Source organism: Oryzias melastigma, linkage group LG14 (assembly GCF_002922805.2).
Source record: "Oryzias melastigma strain HK-1 linkage group LG14, ASM292280v2, whole genome shotgun sequence".
NCBI classification, from domain to species: domain Eukaryota; kingdom Metazoa; phylum Chordata; class Actinopteri; order Beloniformes; family Adrianichthyidae; genus Oryzias; species Oryzias melastigma.
Window position 1 is genome coordinate 2,599,319 of NC_050525.1, and position 19,483 is coordinate 2,618,801.

General features: G+C 41.5%; 3 protein-coding genes across 3 annotated transcripts in view; 2 read left to right on the forward strand and 1 right to left on the reverse strand.

The window, feature by feature from the left end:
- The window catches only part of ftr82 (finTRIM family, member 82), a 4,230-nt gene extending 2,885 nt beyond the window's left edge, over positions 1-1,345 (reverse strand). The window contains exon 1 of the mRNA XM_024266525.2: positions 595-1,345. Within this exon, the coding sequence (XP_024122293.1) occupies positions 595-1,185 (591 nt within the window). The 5' untranslated portion in view covers positions 1,186-1,345. The remainder of the gene's footprint in view (positions 1-594) is intronic.
- Positions 1,346-6,843: 5,498 nt separating this feature from the next.
- Positions 6,844-12,181, forward strand: ftr83 (finTRIM family, member 83). The gene is made up of 7 exons (XM_024265722.2): positions 6,844-7,525; positions 7,751-7,846; positions 7,957-8,190; positions 8,271-8,430; positions 8,524-8,580; positions 10,650-10,718; positions 11,421-12,181. Exons 1-7 carry the CDS (start codon positions 6,950-6,952, stop codon positions 11,945-11,947), a joined length of 1,719 nt encoding a protein of 572 aa, XP_024121490.1. The 5' UTR covers positions 6,844-6,949; the 3' UTR covers positions 11,948-12,181.
- Positions 12,182-14,479: 2,298 nt separating this feature from the next.
- The window catches only part of ruvbl2 (RuvB-like AAA ATPase 2), a 16,357-nt gene continuing 11,353 nt past the window's right edge, over positions 14,480-19,483 (forward strand). Inside the window, exons 1-5 of the mRNA XM_024265723.2 lie at positions 14,480-14,624; positions 17,234-17,288; positions 17,451-17,506; positions 19,070-19,211; positions 19,290-19,419. Of these exons, the coding sequence (XP_024121491.1) occupies positions 17,234-17,288; positions 17,451-17,506; positions 19,070-19,211; positions 19,290-19,419 (383 nt within the window). The 5' untranslated portion in view covers positions 14,480-14,624. The remainder of the gene's footprint in view (positions 14,625-17,233; positions 17,289-17,450; positions 17,507-19,069; positions 19,212-19,289; positions 19,420-19,483) is intronic.

A 19,483-nucleotide genomic window follows, 5' to 3' on the forward strand; every position in this document is an offset into this window, starting at 1 on the left:
TAGAGAGCGCGGGAGACAGGGGAGATTTTCTGGTTGTAAATCTTTGCATAAGACAGAGCAGACTTTCCATAATACAAATGCATGACTTCATTGTAGCCCGACTTGAAGCTCTCCGTCCTGTCTCGGACAGCGAACTCCCACATTCCCCTGCGCCGTCTCCTGACTCACTACGCTTTATCGCAGCGTGTGTAGTTTGAGTCATTTGAAGGCAGGAGTTACAACTGTAAGACCGAAACGAGCAGAGCTGTCACTCCCACAGGTGGGAAGCAGCTCAGACCAGGGAAGTGTGGAGTTTCTGTGTGTTTATTCACAGCTGGATCACCACATTCTCTGGAAAGCTGCTTTGAGGGGTGAGAAGTAGAACAACACCCCCACCCCCACACATACATACTGTTTTGCTCAGCTAATCAGAAAGCTGGATTTGTTTTGGCGGTGCTGAAAACCTGCCAAGGTAGCTGATAACGCGGGTAAAATGGGTCGAAGTACAACTTGCTTTTGCTCGTGTCCATCTGTGACGACTCTTCACACGACAGATACCAGGACTTCCCTTCATCTGACCACTGTTGAACTGAGTGAAAGGAGAAGCCTTCTCACCTGTTTCTCGCCTCTCTCCGTCTCCGCAGACACGATGTCATGACCCTTGTGCTCGCTGACGGTGCAGATGGCACAGATACACATCTGGTCAGTCCGACAGAAGAGCTCCAGGGACTTCTGGTGCTGAGGGCAGATCTTCCTGTCCAGATTTCCCAGCTCGTCCACCAGCTTGTGCCTTTTGAAGGTGGCTGATTCGTAATGGGGTCTCAAGTGCTTCTCACAATAAGATGCCAGACAGTTCAGGCAAGACTTGACAGCTTTGAATTTCTTCCCAGTGCAGAAGTCACAGGGAACATCGCTTGCTCCGGCATAGGCGTTCCCCTGCGCTGTGGTGAGGTTGAGGTTCAGACCACTCTTCTTGATCTTCTCAGCCACCATGCTGAGAGCGGCGTTAGGTCGCAGCACAGGCCGCTGAGTGAACGTGATCTTACACTGGGGGCAAATGTAAATCCCTGTATAGTCAGCCTCATTCCAGTAGCCACTGATGCAGTCCATGCAGAAACTGTGGCCACAGGGGATCGCCACAGGGTCCCTCAGGAGGTTCATGCACAGTGAACAGCTGAAGTAGTCTGAAGAAGTCTGATCTGCCATTGTGATGCACTCTCAGCCCAGTCAGACCTGTGGAAGCAGAAACAGAAGAGCAGACGCAGACAGAGAATTCGCTGAATCGTGTGGAGGAGCCCGCCCTCAAAAGTCTGGTACTGCCTGCCGGGGACAGGAACTACTTGTATTTCTGAATTCCTGAAGTTATTGATTGAAAGCAGACAAGTCCCTCCCCTGCGCCGTGAGTGCATCAAGCCCTGCCCAGTTTAGATAAGCAGGTTGAGCAAGAATCCAGAGGGAAGGAGAGAAAGAGGGAAGGCGGGAAGGCGGGCAGACCAGGGGAGGAAAGAGCGCAGAGTGAAGGAACCAGAATGAATGAAAAGTAAAAATGTAAAAGCACAGACTGTGCGTGAAAACACTTCCTCTTCCTGCACGCTCGCTTCCCCCTTGTGTTTCTCACGGGGCTCATCTGTGGGTGAACTGTGGACACCACTTTCTGGCAGCTGCATTTCCACCTATTGTTTTCAGACAGAATCGCCATTGTCTACACCGGGACAAACATTAAACTGGCCTGCTGAAAGAATTCAAGGGACCACCCAATAAATAAACAAACACAGAGCTCAAGCCGAGTCAAATGATATCAAACACTTCTATCAAAAAAGCTTTACAGAGACTCTCAGATTTTTAAAATTGTTTTTGCTGTTTTTCCTGTGGCATTTTCCTGATGATGGGGACATATAGAAAGAAAATTAAGAATAAAACTGCATTATTGAGTATTTCTTCATTCAAATTGTTGTGAATCAGGAGCAGAAAGATAGAAAAATGCTGTTTGGAAAAGGAGCTTTTCTGCTACGTAGAAAATACGATGGCTGGGTCACAGTCTCCTGCTCTGCTCCATTCTGATCATCCACTTACAGACAAATAGATCCATGAACGTCTTTGTTTTCCTCTGAGCTGGAATCTGGATCAGAAATGTATCACTGGAAATGATATTAATCAACATATTTGTTTCACCACTAATGTTATGTTGGGTGCGAGGGGCTGTAAGTTACTGAGAGAGAATGTAAACAGAGAGCTCTCAGTGACAGGGAGGGGTTCTGGGGGTTCCGCCCAGAACCTGAAAGGTGAATTTCTGATAAACTTCTGCTGCTCTGCAGAAACTGTCTTAGAAAAGGACACAGGTTTTTAGATTTTGGCTAAAATCTTCATAATTATCATAATTAAAAGAGCACTGGGAAGGATTTTACAACAGACTGAAAAACGATCCCAGTGGAGGTTTAGAGCTGCAACTAGCCTGAGTAGTCAAGCGACTGAAGGAAGTCACGATACAACTGTAAAATATGTGTTGTATCAGAGAAAATAGTCTGGTGAAGACAAACAGAAACGGCAGTCACACATGCAGGTACAACGGCTACATTCCTGAGGTGCTGCAATGCACGGCTTTCACATTAGTCTGCACACTTCAGTCCAGCTACGCTGCATTCTTTGCATTACTAAATGTTTCCTTCATAGATCCATATTACTCTGTTACAACTCACACTTTAGAGGAACAGACATTAAACATAAAGTCTGCTAGAACCATGTGAGGTTTCATCTTCTGTTTCATCAACAGGAGCAAATCTGATCTAATCCAAGTCTTTCATTCTCTCAGTCCTTAAAATATGTTTTAGATTAACAAAAACACTTTGCTGACTGAATCAGAATGATAAAGCAAAGTTTAAGGAGTGCACTGGCTCCACCCTGAATTCATATCTAGCATTACTTCATGCGACTGGTAGTTTCACCTCTCTATATTTGGTCAGGTTTCTGATAAGCCAGTTCCCGCTTCCTTCCTCTGGAGTAAAGGCTGCGCTCCGCTTACAGATTAACCAGCTGCTTGTGAAAAGCACCTCTGCTGATTGATTTGAAAAGGGGAGCAGGCATTTCAAGAGACAGTTTCTGTGAGGAAATGCAGCTGAATAAAAGCAAAGAGGTCAAATTACTAAAATAAGATTTATTTGGAAGCATCACTGTAACAGTTGTAAAAGTCTTGCTTTCCATTGAGTAGGAAGATACAATCCCCAAAGTCATTGTCAGCTCAAGTGGTCAGCTGCCACTGTATGATGTGTGAGCGCGAAAGCTGTCAATGAATACAAGATCATTCCTTTTTAAAAGTTTATCATCGCATCCACATAAAAAATGCATTTGAGAAGTTACAAAGAAAAGAAAAATGTAACCCAGCTAAAAACTGCAGCTCCTTAGCACAAGGATTCTGTGAGAGGCTGATGCATGGTACAAAACTGACTTTGACTGCAGGCCCATGCAGTTTATTCAACATTATCAAGTGTGTCTAAAATCACAGAGCTATAAAAGTGATAAGGAAAGAGCAAAGTGACAGCACCAAGCCGGATCGAGTAAAAACTTCAAAGTGAGCTGAGATTCAAGCTTTTGTCCCTGAAATAATAGAAAGGAAACGCGTCTGTGTTTTGGGAACCACCCATCTCAGCAGAGAGTCTTATGTAAGTACTGAACTTTTGACACGTCGTCACTCCATCGGCTCTGCTCCCGTAACTCACTTTGAAACATCTCAGATTCTGAGGCTTCATGTGCAGAGAGGTGAAGATGAGATGAAAAGTTCTGTCAGGTAGCCTAGATAGAGAAGATAAATGAAGTCATTGTGTTTTATGAAGAATTTGATAAAGTCAAAGTCAGTTTTGTAGATAGGCTGTCCCTTTGTAAAAATGCAGCTCTTTTACCTCTAAAACACAAACACTGACCCGTCTGCGTTTTGCTTGCTAAGCTTGAGGACACCGTCGACTTTATCAATCTGACATTCCTGTGGAGGTATTTCGTTTCTCTCCTTTTTTCAGCAATGCTGATTGAGTTTGTCAGTTATTTGTGCACAAACAGCTTTTGTAATGTCTCATCTTGTTGCAACACTGTCTTCATTCTTTGTTTTTCACACACGTCACTGCAAAGCTGGTGTTGGGAGTGCTGAACATGTTGCATTAAAGATCATTCACTAAAGCTGGAGCTGTCAGACCAGTGGCTCCCATCTGGAGTTGGAATCCTTTGGTTTGTGTGAGTTTATGGCTGTCTAAGTGACTGCAATGTCCCAGAGGGACGTGGCTTCAGATCAATCTCATGGGTAGTGTCTCTCACCCCCCGACACTTGGTTGTGTTGTGGTCTCGATTGAGCGATTTCTAGTAGAGCTAACATTTTTAAAGCTTTTTGTTCACATATGGGCCGTCAAGTGAAGATTTATTAATCAACCAAATTGTCTGACACTGATCCACTGAAGCACTGGTCTCTTTGCAAATGTTTTTTCCTCTTTGCAATCGTATTATTAGTTATCTGAATGCTTAAGAAGAAGATATTTTTCATGACGTGTTGGTACAGCTGTCTGGTGGATTAGTTTAGCATCAGGGAAGCAGAAAGGTTGGCCCTCTTTTTTTTTTTTTGCTTTTCACACACAGGTTGTGAAGTTTGGCACAAGTTTTCTTAAAGTTAAAACAACTTTAGAAGATAGTGATATTGTTCTGAAGCTCCGTTTTAGGACAGTACCCCAGAGTTAGCAAAAACCCCCATGTGCCAGCAGGTACATCCATGTTAGCTTTTATTTTTAACAAAGGTTTTAAAAGGATAATCTGAACTTTGTTGATTTAAAGCTGAAGATGCTTTAACTCTTAACCAAAATGTCTCAATTTTCTACCTAAATGTTGGTGTTTTGTCCCGGTAACAAACGTTTCAAGCCTGGAAAAGTTTGTGTTTGTATTTCTTGGACTGTTTTTTTTGTGAAGCTAAAATAAGAAGAAATATACTTTTGTAATGTGCATTTATTATCTAATAGGAAGGAAGAAGTGGACTCTGATCATCTTGTTAAAATGCAAGCTTCTTCTGGGAAAATGTGGGCCCACCAATCTAAATATTAGTGCTGGCACTCCCTGGCAGCTGATCTGAGAGATAAGCTAGGAACCAGTTTGTAGACAACTTCAACAACATTATTTTACTATCAAATGACTCCACAAAGGGCTGCACGGTGGCGCAGTGGTTAGCGCTCTTGCCTCACAGCGAGAAGGCCCCGGTTCGACTCCCGGCTGGGACCTTTCTGTGTGGAGTTTGCATGTTCTCCCCGTGCATGCGTGGGTTTTCACCGGGGACTCCGGCTTCCTCCCACCGTCCAAAAACATGCTTCATAGGTTAATTGGTGACTCTAAATTGCCCCTAGGTGTGAATGTGAGAGTGGATGTGTGTGTGATTGAGGCCCTGAGACAGACTGGCGACCTGTCCAGGGTGAACCCCGCCTTCGCCCATCAGTAGCCAGGATAGGCTCCGGCACCCCTGTGACCCTGAAAGGGACACAGCGGTCAGGGAAATGGATGGATGACTCCACAAAGGGGATTCATGTTCTGTCCCCTGGAGAACCCATGGGTCAAATTTGGTCAGTTTGATTTATCTTAATGTTTTTTGTTTTAACTCTTTTGGTCACTGTTATTGCTGCGACCCAAAGTGAAGAAACAAGCAAAAATTTAATATCAACTTTAAAAGTGCAGAAGATAAACAAAGTGCAGAAAAAAACAATGAGCTAATATAATCATTGAAATACCAAACTTTAAACCAAAATCAATGACAGCGAGCCAATGTTCAACTTTTTATGATAATAAATCCAATAGAATTAAAAAAAAGAACGTTTACATCCTGTTCTGGATTGTTTGCAGCCCACTGGTTCGAAAAAGAACCACCATAATGAGGTGATCTGTCCGGTGAGATGCTACATTTAGTCTTCATGTCAGCTGGCTGCTGTTGACACAGAACAGAGCCTATAGGACGCCTGGTGCTCTGGTCAGCTCCGCTGGCTCCAACACAATGGAATCTTTGAAGCAAGCTTTCCTGGCCCTCCTGTTATCTGAGCTATCAAGTGTAGTTGCATTCCTCTTTCCATCTCAACAGGCCTGAAACTCCACTCCGGCTGGGAGGTGTGGTCACTGTTTGAAGAAATATACAGGATGAGAATGTCAAACATTCAACTTCTTGAGTTTTGCGACACATTTGTTTCAATTTCAACTGTTTCGTTCACTGTTATCCTGCTGAAAGCAAGACGACTTTCAGCAGGATAACAGTGGTGAAGACAAAGATGGTAATTAACTGGTCTCGGGTGAGATGAAGGTCAAAAACTCTGGAAGCTGACCAACTGAAAGCAGCTGAAGTTTGTGTCAGTTAAAGCAAAAAGTGTTCATATCAGTGAGTCTGATGTCGCTATTCCTCTGCTTTCTGCAGTGATAACTGTAATGGGATTATCTAAAGGGCAGAAGATAACGTTCTTAGGGCTCATTCATACAGGAATTTGAGTGGAAGTCCGTTCGCTGATGTGGAACATTACTGCTCCAGTCAGTGGGACAAAGGGGAGTTGGACACACCTGTGAATGCTTCACTGTTTTCTAACTGCTGGATTTGCATTTCTCCTTTCGCCTAAGTTTGTCGTTGGATTTACTCCAAAAAAGGAATGAATTGTCAGTTTTGTTGTTGCTGTACAGACACAAAGAGAGCTTATCGAAGCCTTTTTTGTCCACATTCAGGGCCAAAACATTTCGATCTTGAGGCTGTACATTTCCTTAATACTCTGAGTGTTTCGTAAGTGATGGAAGTTGTGTCCTTCCTCACCCCGCCCTCACTTTACTGGTTTCGGCTCAACCTGTTTGACCTCCTTCTGTTTACTCTATATAACTTCCACCTGTACTACAGGTAGGATCACTTTGCCACTGTGCTGACACAAGTCAAGGTCCGTCCTCACTGCATCTTCACTGAGTCAGAGGGAACATCTACGCTTTATCCATGTCTTTTGATCAAGACTCATGCTTCCTTTGTAAGGAGGACCTCAGAGACCCTGTGTCCATTCCATGTGGACATATCTTCTGCTCCATCTGCCTGAAGACCTACTGGGACCATGCTGACCACACAGGCTCATATCTCTGTCCCCAATGCAAGGTCACCTACAACAAAAGGCCCACGCCTAGACGTATGGGAGGCTCCCGCTATGGAACCCTCAACCGCAACTCTGAGTCCTTCCCGCCGCCGCCACCTTCTCCTGACTACAACTACGCTGGACCCCAGGATGTTGGCTGTGACATCTGCATTGGCAAAAAGCACAAAGCCGTCAAGACGTGCCTGATGTGCCTGGCCTCTTACTGTGAGAAGCATCTGAAACCCCACTTTGAGTCTGCTACCTTCAAGAGGCACAAGCTGGTGGATGAAATCGGACACCTGGACCGGCAGATCTGTCCACAGCATCAGAAGGGTCTGGAGCTGTTCTGCCGCACGGACCAGATGTGCATTTGCGTCCTGTGCACAGTGAAGGAGCACAAGGGTCACGACATGGTGTCAGCTGAGCAGGAGAGAGCTGAGGAGCAGGTAGGTAACGTTTAAGGACATGTTTTTCTCACAACACAAAGCTCCAGAAGAGCTTATTAGTCTTTGCAATGACAGCAGCATCGTGACATGTATGAGAAAGCTGCTAAACAATACATGAAACAAAGCTGACTGTCTGTCGTCTTTCTGAGTTCAATGAGTTCAAATGTAAACAGACGATACATTCTTTGGTCCAACAAGTCAATATATCCTTTCTTTAAATCCTAGCAAAAGCTGGGCTCCACCCAGGCAGAGATCCAGGAGAGAATTCATGACCGTCTGAAGCAGATGGAGGAGCTCAAACAAGCCGTGGACTCACTCAAGGTCTGTGACCCAATCATTCATCCAACAGATAAGAGCCTTTTTAAACCAGGAGGCAGCTCCACTAAATGACTTGCAGTTCATATTTGAAAACGTCCATGTCTTGTGTGCAGAGCTCAGCCCATAGAGCGCTGCAGGAATGTGAGAAGATGTTTAGTGACATGATGCGCTCCATCGAGAGGATGCAGCAGGAGATGGCCAAGCTGATATCCTCCAACAAGAGGGCGGCACTGAGCAACGCTGAGGGCCACATGGAGCGTCTGAACCACGAGATCGCTGACCTGAAGAGAAGAGACAATGAGATCACCCAGCTGTCCCGCACTGAAGACCACATCCACTTCATCCAAGTTAGTGTGGCAGCCGAAACAAGAGGCACGCTCGAACTAATGCCAATAAATGTGAACATGATGATATGTTTCATTGTCAGAGTTACCACATGCTGATAGCCCAGACTGAGGCTGAGGAACTGCCTTCAGTTTCTGTCAACCCCTACTTCTCCTTTGACCCTGTGACTAAGGCCGTGTCAGAGATGAAGCAGCACATGAACGAATTCAGCAACGATGAGCTCGTGAAGGTGGCCAAGACAGGTGAGCATGGTTCACGCTGACGGTCTTTTCTCAAGAGCAAAGTTCTCACCACGGCCTTAGCTGTGCTAATTCCTGTTTTCTCTTGTTTTACAGTTAACAAAATGACTTTCTGCGAACTGGATGATGCCAAAAAGAAACGCTCAATCAAAAGTAAGTCAAGAAAACAACCCAGTATCTCACTGAGGAATAAGGCCGGATCTAGGCATGGGCAAGGTGGGGCAATGCCCCCCCAAATTTCAGGACTGCCCCCCCAAACGTGATGCCATGCTAACAAGAAAAACAGAGCGCTCTCTGCTCTCTCTGGCTCCCATTCAAAGTAGCTGATAGTGCTGATTGGTAGATCCAAAGGAGGGCGTGGCCTCTCGCTTCACTCGGGTCCTCCTCTCTTACTCTGTCGCTCACGCGCACACAGGCTCAGCGGCAGAGACACGCGGTTCTCAGCAGCAGAGCTATTTGAAGTTTTCTGCTGTTTGTCGCTGAAATGACTCCATTAACCGTCATTTGAACTCCTTCTTGTCCTCCATCTATTACTCTCTTTGTTGTAGTTTGGAGGAAAAAGCGAGAGTTGACAATGTTCAGGTTTCTGGTTGCTAAAGCTAGCGCTGTTTGTAGCAGTGAAGCTAACAGTACCGTAGCATTAGCTGTGTTTGAGATGACTCGTCTGCATGTCGGTGAGACCAGGCGGCTGCAGGCGGGGGATGAAGGCGACAGCGGGACTGAATGAGAACAGGAGGTTGGGGTTGTCTTTGACATTCCGTTGAATTTTAATATGCCTCTCCTCCTTAGTATAAATTTTAATATTATATTTTTATAATATATTTTTTTAACATTTGTCCGTGGACAACAGAGAAAAAATAGCTGCTCGGTTAATTTAATGTCCATTGTCCCAGAGAAATAAATAAAATCGAAATAAAAGTTAACTTTTAAAGGCAACAATAACACATAACAGATTATTTGAAATCTTGTTCATTTTTACATCAGTGATTTACTACTATGTAACTTATTACTAAAAAACAAACTCATATCTATAAAGAAAAGACATGATGACATTTAAAGAATTATCCTGATGTTGTTGAATAATATTTAGTGTACTGAGTAATTTTTTTGATTGATTGATCGTTTAAGACGGGGACAGCATATATTGATAAAACATTTAAAAATGCACATATATAAGATTATAGCCTTTCAAGCTAATTTCCATCTTTAGTCCCTTTAAAAAAATGAAAAAGTTGATCTGTACTAAAAGAACAAATTAAATCAATACAGAAAGGATACAAGACAGCAGCAGAAACAGAAACAACAGATGGAGTTGTCAATTAAAAAGATAAAACAGCAAATTCATAAAATGTAGAAGCAACTATTTAGAAACAAAGTGGAAAAAAGGAAACAACAGGTGAATAGATGATGCAGAAAAACCAAAACATAACAAAAAGACAATAAAAAACAAAAACAAAAAAAAAACTATTTTTATGGATTTTGTAAACTAAAATTGAGTCATTGTATTTGACATAATTATCCCAGACTTGTTATAAACTCTAAAAACAGGATTATTATCCGAGGGGAACTTTTTAGGGGCTTGGTAGGATTTTACACCGCAACCACTTAGTATCCCCAAACTTGCCCCCCCCTGATATTGTGTTTGCACCCCCAACAGGGGCTGGTTAGATCCGGCCCTGCTGAGGAACCTGACAAAGAGGCACGTGGGATTAAAATGAGTGGAGACGAGTTCATTTGAATTGTACTAAATCTGTGTGTGCTCAGCAGAACAGTGAGTTCAGAGAGGTCTCACTTACCTGCCTAAATCAATGAAACTCTTTCTGACAAATCTAATGTTAATTGGTTTCAGTGTGTCATGTACTGTGTGCATAAGAGCTGATACATCTATTTAGGATTAAGAGTTCTAATTGAAATATGTGCATGTGGATGTATGCATGTGTAAATGTATTTTCCAACTAATTCATGATTAATTATCCTAACTTGATTAATCTCTGTATAGATTTACATTTCAGGTGTTTTCTTTTTGTTTTGACTACTTGGAATGAATCAACTCCACATATTTACTCAGATTAAGAAAGAAATGCAGAAGTTATGATAATATAAGTTATAATAAGTGTCATTGCTGCACTTAGATGTTTAAGATTGCAAATTTCTATTTATTTATTTTGCTTTATGTACACAATTTAAATGTGAAAATTGGTGTTCTGCTCCTGCCCCGACAGGTGAGGAAGCTCCCATGTACAAGTCCATGCCGGTCAGGGAGCCCCAGTTCAGGGATGACTTCCTGAGATGTAAGTCTGTTTTCTTTGTTCAGTTCAGGAAAACTAGCCGCTGCTGAAATTCTCTGTCAGACCCTGTGGCTGACCACCAAATCCAAACCTTTCCCATCCCAGAGTGTGGACAGAGACTGGGCCAGATGCATTACAAGTACTAAAAGTTGCAGGCCCTTCTTTAGGGTTTGTGTTTTCTTAGATGATTTTTTTTTCTTGTTTTTGATAGTCCTAAAAAGCTATTTCCATTTGTTTGTCCTGCTCTGGGAGCCTAAAATTTAATTTGAAAGCTTAGTGTTTGAGGATGGTTCTCACCTTAAGATTGAACATGTTTGGAGAACATGTTTGTGGTCAAACTCACAAACAGTGTTGATGCTTCTGGCATTCCAGATCATAGGCCACCCAGAACTAGCCGAGGCTATCGAGTGTCCCATCAACTGTGACCTGCAGAGGCAAAGGTGCACAGCAGGCAGGTGACCCGGTGATCGCGTTGGTTTCCTGTGTGTCCAGCCATAGGGTCTCACACTTTTTTCTGTGAAGCATGAAACTGCAAGTGTTGGTTAAGCATCTAACAGAGCTAGAATGACGTCCTGCTAACCTTTAGGACCCTGTTGTTTCCTGTAGGATGGTGAGGGGTGCTTTATCTGCCTATATGTTTAACCCAAACAGTTAAATGTCCCTCCTGCTGGATGGAGGTTCACTCTGGCTTCTGTGCTTCTGCAGATGCCTGCCAGCTCACTATGGATCCAAATACAGCCTACAGACAGCTCTACCTGTCCCGTGGAAACAGGAAGGCCACCCTCAAGAGAGACACACAATCCTACAGCGATCACCCCAACAGATTCGACTCCCTGCCTCAGGTTCTCTGCAAGGAGCCCCTTGCTGGAGATGCTTTTTACTGGGAGGTGGACTGGAGTGGGGAGGGAGCAGCCATTGGAGTTGCCTACAAAGGCATCAAGAGGACGGGCTACGGTGACCACTGCCGCATCGGGTACAACCGTAAATCCTGGAGCCTCTTCTGCTCTGACTCCAGTTACTCAGCTCGCCACAGCAAGGACCAGATCGAGATCAACGCTCCTTACTCCTCCCGCATCGGGGTTTTTCTGGACCATGTTGGGGGGACCCTCTCCTTTTACGCTGTGGGGGACACCATGACTCTCCTACACAGCTTTAAGGCCTCCTTCAGTGAACCTGTTTATCCAGGGTTCTGGGTTTGGTATGAGTCTGCCGTCACCATCATCCAACTGTGATTACACATCAATGAGCTGGAAAACTATTCACCGAAACAAATATATATATATATTTTCAAAGTGAGAGATATAATTTTTTATATGTGTTCTGATCAGGGGAAGGGATATGTGATGAATTTCAATATACTTTTAATTATTGTAAGTTTGAAGAGGTGGAAATAGCTTACTACAATCCAAACATATTCTAGTCATGTTATACTTGTATTTGATCAATAAACCTTTGGTTTAACTCTGTGATGTTTCATTCTTTTATTTTACTGAAGCTTCTTTTATCACATCTTTCAGCCTGTAAGCTTCATGTCCCTTTTTTCTCTCATATGGACACCAGGTAAGAAAATGTAACATTACTCACCTGGACACACCTAGATTTAACATAAAGTTGAAACTGTTGGAACACTCAGACCAAAAGGGCCTTGCATTCACTCGCCAGTTTGGAGGAAGTGCAATCCAGAGGAAATTCCTGTTCTGTGGTAATCACAAGAATGTGCCCCGCCACACTCCTACGCTGTTTGACACAGGCGTCGTCTTCTGACAGTTCTTAATCAGCAATACCTTCATGATAGACTAATATGTAGACAAAGAGTTCATAAAGGTTACTCCAAAAGGTTGAATTGAGCAAAGATATTTATTTGAACCTAACATCGAACAAAAAATGATGAGCTGCTTTACAGTGTTTGTTTAAAATTCATTCATCCCAACTGAATCAAGACCACCTACACAAAAATGTCATTTGTGAATGCCTATCAATAACTGAAGAAGTTGCTACTGAACTTGTTCGCCACACCCAACAACTGATACCTGACAAAAACGTAAAACTTTACAGATTCACAATGAAACAAAGTTAAGTTTGTTCCATCCTTGTCTGCTTAATTTCAGTCTGTGACTTTCAACAGCCACTTGTTTTCAGAATGAAACATTATTATCTGGAAACCTTCAGCCTTGAGGGTAAACTTTGATGATTTATGGAAAGGATATTAAGACCCCCACGTAGCACTTATGACTGTGGTTCTTCGACTTGTTTGTTTCATTAAAACAGTTTAGCTATTTCTCTGAGGGCAAAGAGACTATCCTCAGACTTCGCATATAAAAAGGCAGAACAGTATTTTTTTTCTTATAAGGTAAATAATATGAAGCTTACAAATCTGGGACAAAATGCATTCCTTCATTTCATACCTTACGGAGGACTACTTGAAGTTACTCCCTCTAGCAGAAAAAAACAAATCATTCTTATCAAGCATTATTATATAGCTTCTGTCATCAATTGTATGACGTTTATTTGAATAAGATCTCTTACTAGAACTTTGTCGACAGGAGAATTCTTGACCAGTATAAATATCACATCCTCTAGTGGAAAAATCTGTGTATTGCTGCTTGGCGTTTCTTCAGACTAATCAGGTTTGGTCACATCTTCTGCATGACAGCAGGATTTTTTTGAGTCAAAATGGAAAGTTTTTGAAACATCTTAGGTTCTCTGACCAGTTTTGTTTCAGAAGATCACCTATGGATCTTATGAGACATGATAAAGATGGAAAATTCCCTTAAAACTACTTTTAATCTTTAGTTTTCTTTCATAATTTGTATTTCCATCATTAAACTGAATATTACTTATTTTTATTAATGTAATGTGTTTGTTTTGTAAGTGTCTTTGGGTATCTTTTAAAAGCATTATATAAATAAAATGTGTCATTATTATTTATTACTAAAGGACTTCATGTAAACTTCATAAAAGTAGTGCACTTTTAGGGAGTTTATGGTTTTCTTTTAATTACTTTATCATATATTTATCTTTATTTTGGTGTATGAAATGTTTGAAAGGTTTTAGGTTTGATTCTCCTATTTTACAAAACAAGATAAACTATTTAAAAATGAGACTTTTCAGCAGTAGACTTCTGTCACAACGCGGTTCCACAGACAGACTGAGCAGGCCTTTCGTCCCACGTGCAATAAGACAGTACAACTCCCTGACTGAACAACAAAAGAGGACTTCAGTCAATTTCAAATTTTGAATGTTTTTATGGTTGTCACTGTAATATGCTTTGAGAATAAATATTCGATCGATTCATTATATTTAAAATAATATTTTTACCTTTTAACCGATAGATCTTAAGTGTTTTTAGGGTTTTATTTATTTTAATTTGTTTTATGTCTGTGTGCAGATTGCAAGCAGCTGGCCGCTATTAAATTTCCTTCGGGATTAATAAAGCTTTTCATTCATTCATTCATTAGTTATGCATTTGATAAGTTTGAAGTAATTTTAAAAAACACACACAGACTTTGTCATGCTTTTTCCCAAAGGTTGCTGCGATCCAAATGTCTTAATATAATAAACTACTCGGTGTTTTTATTTCTAATCTTTACTCTGTTTTTGTTAACTTTTCTGACTGATGGGTTTCAAAGACGCATCCACTTTTAAGAGTTGGTAAATTTGACAGGTTATTGTTATTACAATTAAGGAAGACTAAACTATAGGTTTTATCATATAAACAAACAAAAAAAGGTAGTCATCTACGGGCTTTTACGCCGGGTTTGTAATTCACATTTGAGGCTGTAGAGCGCAGTCACACACAACTCTTGCAGCGGAACCGAACTGCTTGTCGTGTTTCTTGCCGGACACATTTCCCCGGTGCTCTTTGAGAAAGAAGCGCTTCTCACGTTTTTGTACAGTGTGGCTGCAGAGGTGAGTGCGGAACTTGCAGTAGATGATGGTATCAATTTGATCTGTAATATTTTGACCCAGTTATCAGAGTTGATTTGTTTTAGAGCGCTTCCGCGTGTTCTGCGGGCTTTTTACATCCCTGGTGCGTGAAGTTGTTTTGCGTTTTGAACGTCATGAATGATGCTAGCTTGTTGCTAATATTGCTAGCTGCTCTCCCCTCCGGTCTCTCGCCCCGTACTTCACAAAGGAAAACAAACCAATGTTTTAAAACTTTGTTAAGCACATTTCCTTCCAAAATGTATGTTGAACAACAATGCTAAACTATTTGAGTTTGAAAAGTCAACGTGCGTTTGCTAATGTGCTGCTGTTGTGGTCATACGCAATGTCACTATGACAACGGGCAGGACATACTGCTGGAGTATGGAGAGAAAATAGACTCTTTAGATTTGTCCTGCGTAATTCTTGGAACTCCTACTATATATTTTGTACCTAACTATGTGCACTTGTAATTTTGTATTCAAATGTACAACTATTACAAAATACTAAAATAAAAAAACTTAAATGTTGTGTGTTTTAAAAACGTATTTCAAACTTTTTATATATATAAAATTAGGCATATCTTTTTAAGATAGTGGGAGTTTTCAGCAGATATGCACAATCTAGGTTCAAAACGCCTGAGAAGAAATGAATGACTCGGCATTCTAGCAGCATTTAAACACATCACTTACACACAAATCTTGGAGACTCGCTCAGATTTGTGCATAAATTCAGTTTTGTGTGTTTGTTTGTTTTGGCTGTTTCTAAGATTTGTTTGTGTAGTTGGTTTCAGGCTGTTGCAGTTTAAATTTGTGTGTGTGCTTAACCTGTATTTTTATATATTTTTTGTATTTTATCAGTTTTGTACATATGAACACAATTGCAGGTGCACCCTGTTACGCACAAATTGTAATGTATGTAGACCTGTCAGGCGATTAAAAATTTTAATCACGATTAATCGCAAATTAATATGTGACCTTTTTAGGAAAAAAAATGTGTGCTTTGTGGAATTTAGCAGTTCTACATTGATTATGAAAACAAGAATGACAATATTAATAGTTTTCATCAGAAATACTTTATTTTGTAACATTGTATTGAGATAAACTTTCTTAACAATAAAAGGCTGTAACATAAAATGCCTAACAAAAGCCCAAGTGCAAGTGAAGGGCATTTTAAATTCAAAACTTCAATCAACGTTCAGTAAAATAAAAAACATCAAAAATAAAATTTCCATAACACTTTCATGTTCATTTTTTGTCAGGACCAAATCTTTTCCTCCTCTGCTGAACTGCAGTAATAAATGAAATAGAGATTTATCATTTCCAATTAACTTTTGTTTTTTAAAACATTAAAGACTGAGAAAAGCGGGATACACTGTGGATAGTTTGACAGTCTGTTACTGCCGCCGCGTTCTCTGGCTGCAGCTCGATGCAGCGACGTGTCCAGCGGAGCTCACGCCATGAATATGCCGGCAGACAGACCGCTATGCTGGGGCTGGATCACGCTTAAACCTCCAGAACATTTAAAACGTCCCCCGGTGCGCTTGCTGTTCGGAACGTCGGGGGTCCGCAGCTCTCTGGACGCGGCGCCGGACGTGAGCCGGTACCACCAGACGTGGTACTGGACGCGAACCGGAGCCGGGTTAGGGTGCAGGAGCTCTCCGCGTCCTGGCGCCGGCCGGTTTTAGCTAGCAGCTCGGTGGTTGGAGACCCGCCTGTGATCTAGTGAGAGCAGCCGGTGAGTTGGAGGGCGGGACGCCCACGAGCGCGGTATGGAAAGGCACGTATGAGAAAGTCCGTGATTAATGCGTTAAAAAAATTGTCGGCGTCACGCACATGTCAGATTAACACGTAATTAACGCAACAAATCTGACAGCCCTAATTGTATGAGTTATAAATCAAGAATTACCCGCACACAAATCCAAAGAGTCTATTTTGTCTCTATACCAGAGAGATAAGAATGAATTTCACAGCTATTTTGCTTGGACAAAGTCTATTGTCTTCATGTGAACTACACAAAACAACAACGTGGGTAAAAGGGAAATATGTAATTTTGAACTTTGGGTCTCTTTGTGGGGAAAAAAAACTAAACATCCAAAAGTATCATCAATATTTGAGCACACCTTGTACAATGAATCCTTTCTGTTATTTTCATAGCCAGGATTTTCATTTTTTTTTTAACTTGTCCTGTCCAACAGCTGAGCCAACAGATGTGGGCTGAGAGCTTCTTGTGTTGGGCAGATTTTACTGTCACAACAGGGATTTATTGAGTATAAACCCCTGTTGTATTTCATGCTAAACTTTATTTATATTGAGTATGTTTTGTTTTTGTTTTGTTGGACCGGACGGAAAATAAGAAGGGGGGGGTTTAGAGAAAAAAGAAGATGGCAACAGAGGGAAACAACATCATAAAATAAAATTCAGAGCCAGGATTTTCAAACAAACTAAAACCCCTAAAGACAGTCAAAGATCAGTGAAGGCCTAAGCTCCTCAGCTAGCACAAACACTGTCTGTCTGTCGTGTCCGATGGAACTAATGTTTAAAAATGTTTATTTTCTCCTTTTTTCTTCCTCCCAATGATGTACTTTTCCACAGATGGCAACTACAACAGTGCCGGAGGTTCGTGACATTACACGGATTGAAAGAATAGGTAGGAACCCAGATTGATTTTCAACACTTTAAAAAAATAGTCAACTTAAGTTTAATTAAATGTAATGGTAAACTTAGAACATACTTTATGTCTATATAAGTTGTGTTTTACTCTTAGGATTTTGTAATATTTAGTGTAACAGTTTTATCTTTGCATGTTTAGGGGCCCACTCACACATTCGGGGCCTTGGTTTGGATGATGCTTTGGAGCCAAGACAGGTAACATACAACTCTTCTTGCGGTGAATGGCTCATTTTTGGTTCTCAGTCTTTGTTTTGACAAAAAAAAAAACTTCAAAAGTTTTGCACAGTAGTGCAAAAAAGTATTTAGTCAGCCACCGAGTGTGCAACTTCTTCACTTAAAAAGATGAGAGAGGCCTGTAATTTACGCCATAGATAAACCTCAACTATGAGAGATAAAATGAGAAAAAAATACAGAAAATCACATTGTCTGATTTTTATGAATTTATTTGTAAATTATGGTGGAAAATAGTGCTACCGCAAAGGATTGTTTTAGTAGTTGATTGATCACTGATTATTTTCTACGATTAGTCGACTAATTGGGTCATGCATAAACTGGATGTAAAGCACACATCTTAACCAACATTAGCTATAAACTAACTAAAAATTAAATATATAGCATTACCTGTGATAATGCTACGGTGAACACTGTGAGCTGAATTTGGCCACTGAAGATGCTAGTGCTGATAGTGGAAGATGCTGAAATTGATAGCTAAAAACACTGAAGCTGAAAGCGAAAAACGCTGAAGCTGAAAGCCAGCTAAAACATTAGTTTAATTCCAAGTTAGCCTAAAAAACAGAAAAAAGCCTATGTTAGCCAAAATAGCTAGCCTGTAGCTGAAATATTAGCTAAACTTCAAAATAGCCTAAAAAAACTAAATAAATGTCAAAATAGTTCAAAAATTTATCAGAATGTCATTATAGCGTTCAACTTTACTACACTCTGACTCCATATAACATGAAGTAACGACTAATCGACCATTAAATTAGTCGTCGACTATTTTAATGGTCGATTAGTCGATGAATCGTGGCAGCCCTAGTGGAAAATAAGTATTTGGTCAATAACAAAAGTTCATCTCAATATTTTGTTATAAACCCTTTCTTTGCAATGACAGCAGTCAAACGTTTTCTGTAAGTCAGCTGTGGGGAGCTGCAGATGGAAGGAGATGATCAGTGGTCTTGTATGCCTTCCGTTTCCTAATGATTTCTTCTCACCAAGCTGCTCATCTATTGCAGATTCAGTCTGCCCAGCCAGGTGCGGGTCAACAGTTTAGTTTCTGGTGTCCTGAGACAGCTCTTTGGTGGAGTTGGAGTGTGACTGTTTGAGGTTGTGGACAGGTGTCTTTTATATAGATAACCAGTTCAAACAAGTGCCATAAGTACTGCTAACAAGTTTCACTAGTTTTTGCCCAACCTTATGCTTTTTTCCCCCTGATTCCAGTCTTTTAAAAAGGCAAAAAATTCACTCAGGAAAAAATCTGAAATATATTTAAAGAGCTGCTAAAGTGAGAGATCATAGGAATAAACATGTACCAAATGTACTTTTTCATGTGTATTGTGTGTAGAAAGAGCAGGAAGCAGTAGAGTGGTACTAAAGTAGCAAAGCAAGACTTGTTTCTAGAGAACCTGGTCTCAGCAAAAAGCACACACTGTTATGATTTCAACATGAAAATCTTATAGCAGCTTATTGAAAGAATCCCTCAAAGGACAGAGTCAGTATGAGGCGTCCTCTGATAAAGCAGACCTGTCCGTTCACCTGCAGGTGTCACAGGGGATGGTTGGCCAGCTGGCCTCGCGTCGAGCGGCAGGGATAATCCTGGAGATGATCAAAGACGGGCACATTGCTGGCAGGGCCGTTCTGATCGCTGGCCAACCCGGCACAGGGAAGACTGCTATTGCTATGGGTGAGCAGGGGACCAGGAATGATGTGCACACTAGTTTCCACTAGAAGCAGAGTTGTGTATCCCTGTTTACGTCTACAGGTATCGCTCAGTCTTTGGGCCCTGACACCCCCTTCACAGCTCTGGCTGGAAGTGAGATCTTCTCCCTGGAAATGAGCAAAACGGAGGCACTGAGCCAAGCTTTCAGGAAAGCTATTGGAGTGAGAATCAAGTAAGTCACCAAAAACAAGGTTTAGGTTGTTTTGGAAAGAAATTTTAGTCTGCTTACTGCCCCC

What these genes read in the sequence shown, in the direction of transcription:
- ftr83 (XM_024265722.2), top strand. Translation starts at nt 6,950, where the DNA reads ATGTCTTTTGATCAAGACTCATGCTTCCTTTGTAAGGAGGACCTCAGA. An exon ending in CGTGAAGGTGGCCAAGACAG is followed by an intron (nt 8,431 to 8,523) that starts GTGAGCATGGTT and finishes CTTGTTTTACAG; the next exon opens with TTAACAAAATGACTTTCTGC. An exon ending in CAGGGATGACTTCCTGAGAT is followed by an intron (nt 10,719 to 11,420) that starts GTAAGTCTGTTT and finishes GTGCTTCTGCAG; the next exon opens with ATGCCTGCCAGCTCACTATG.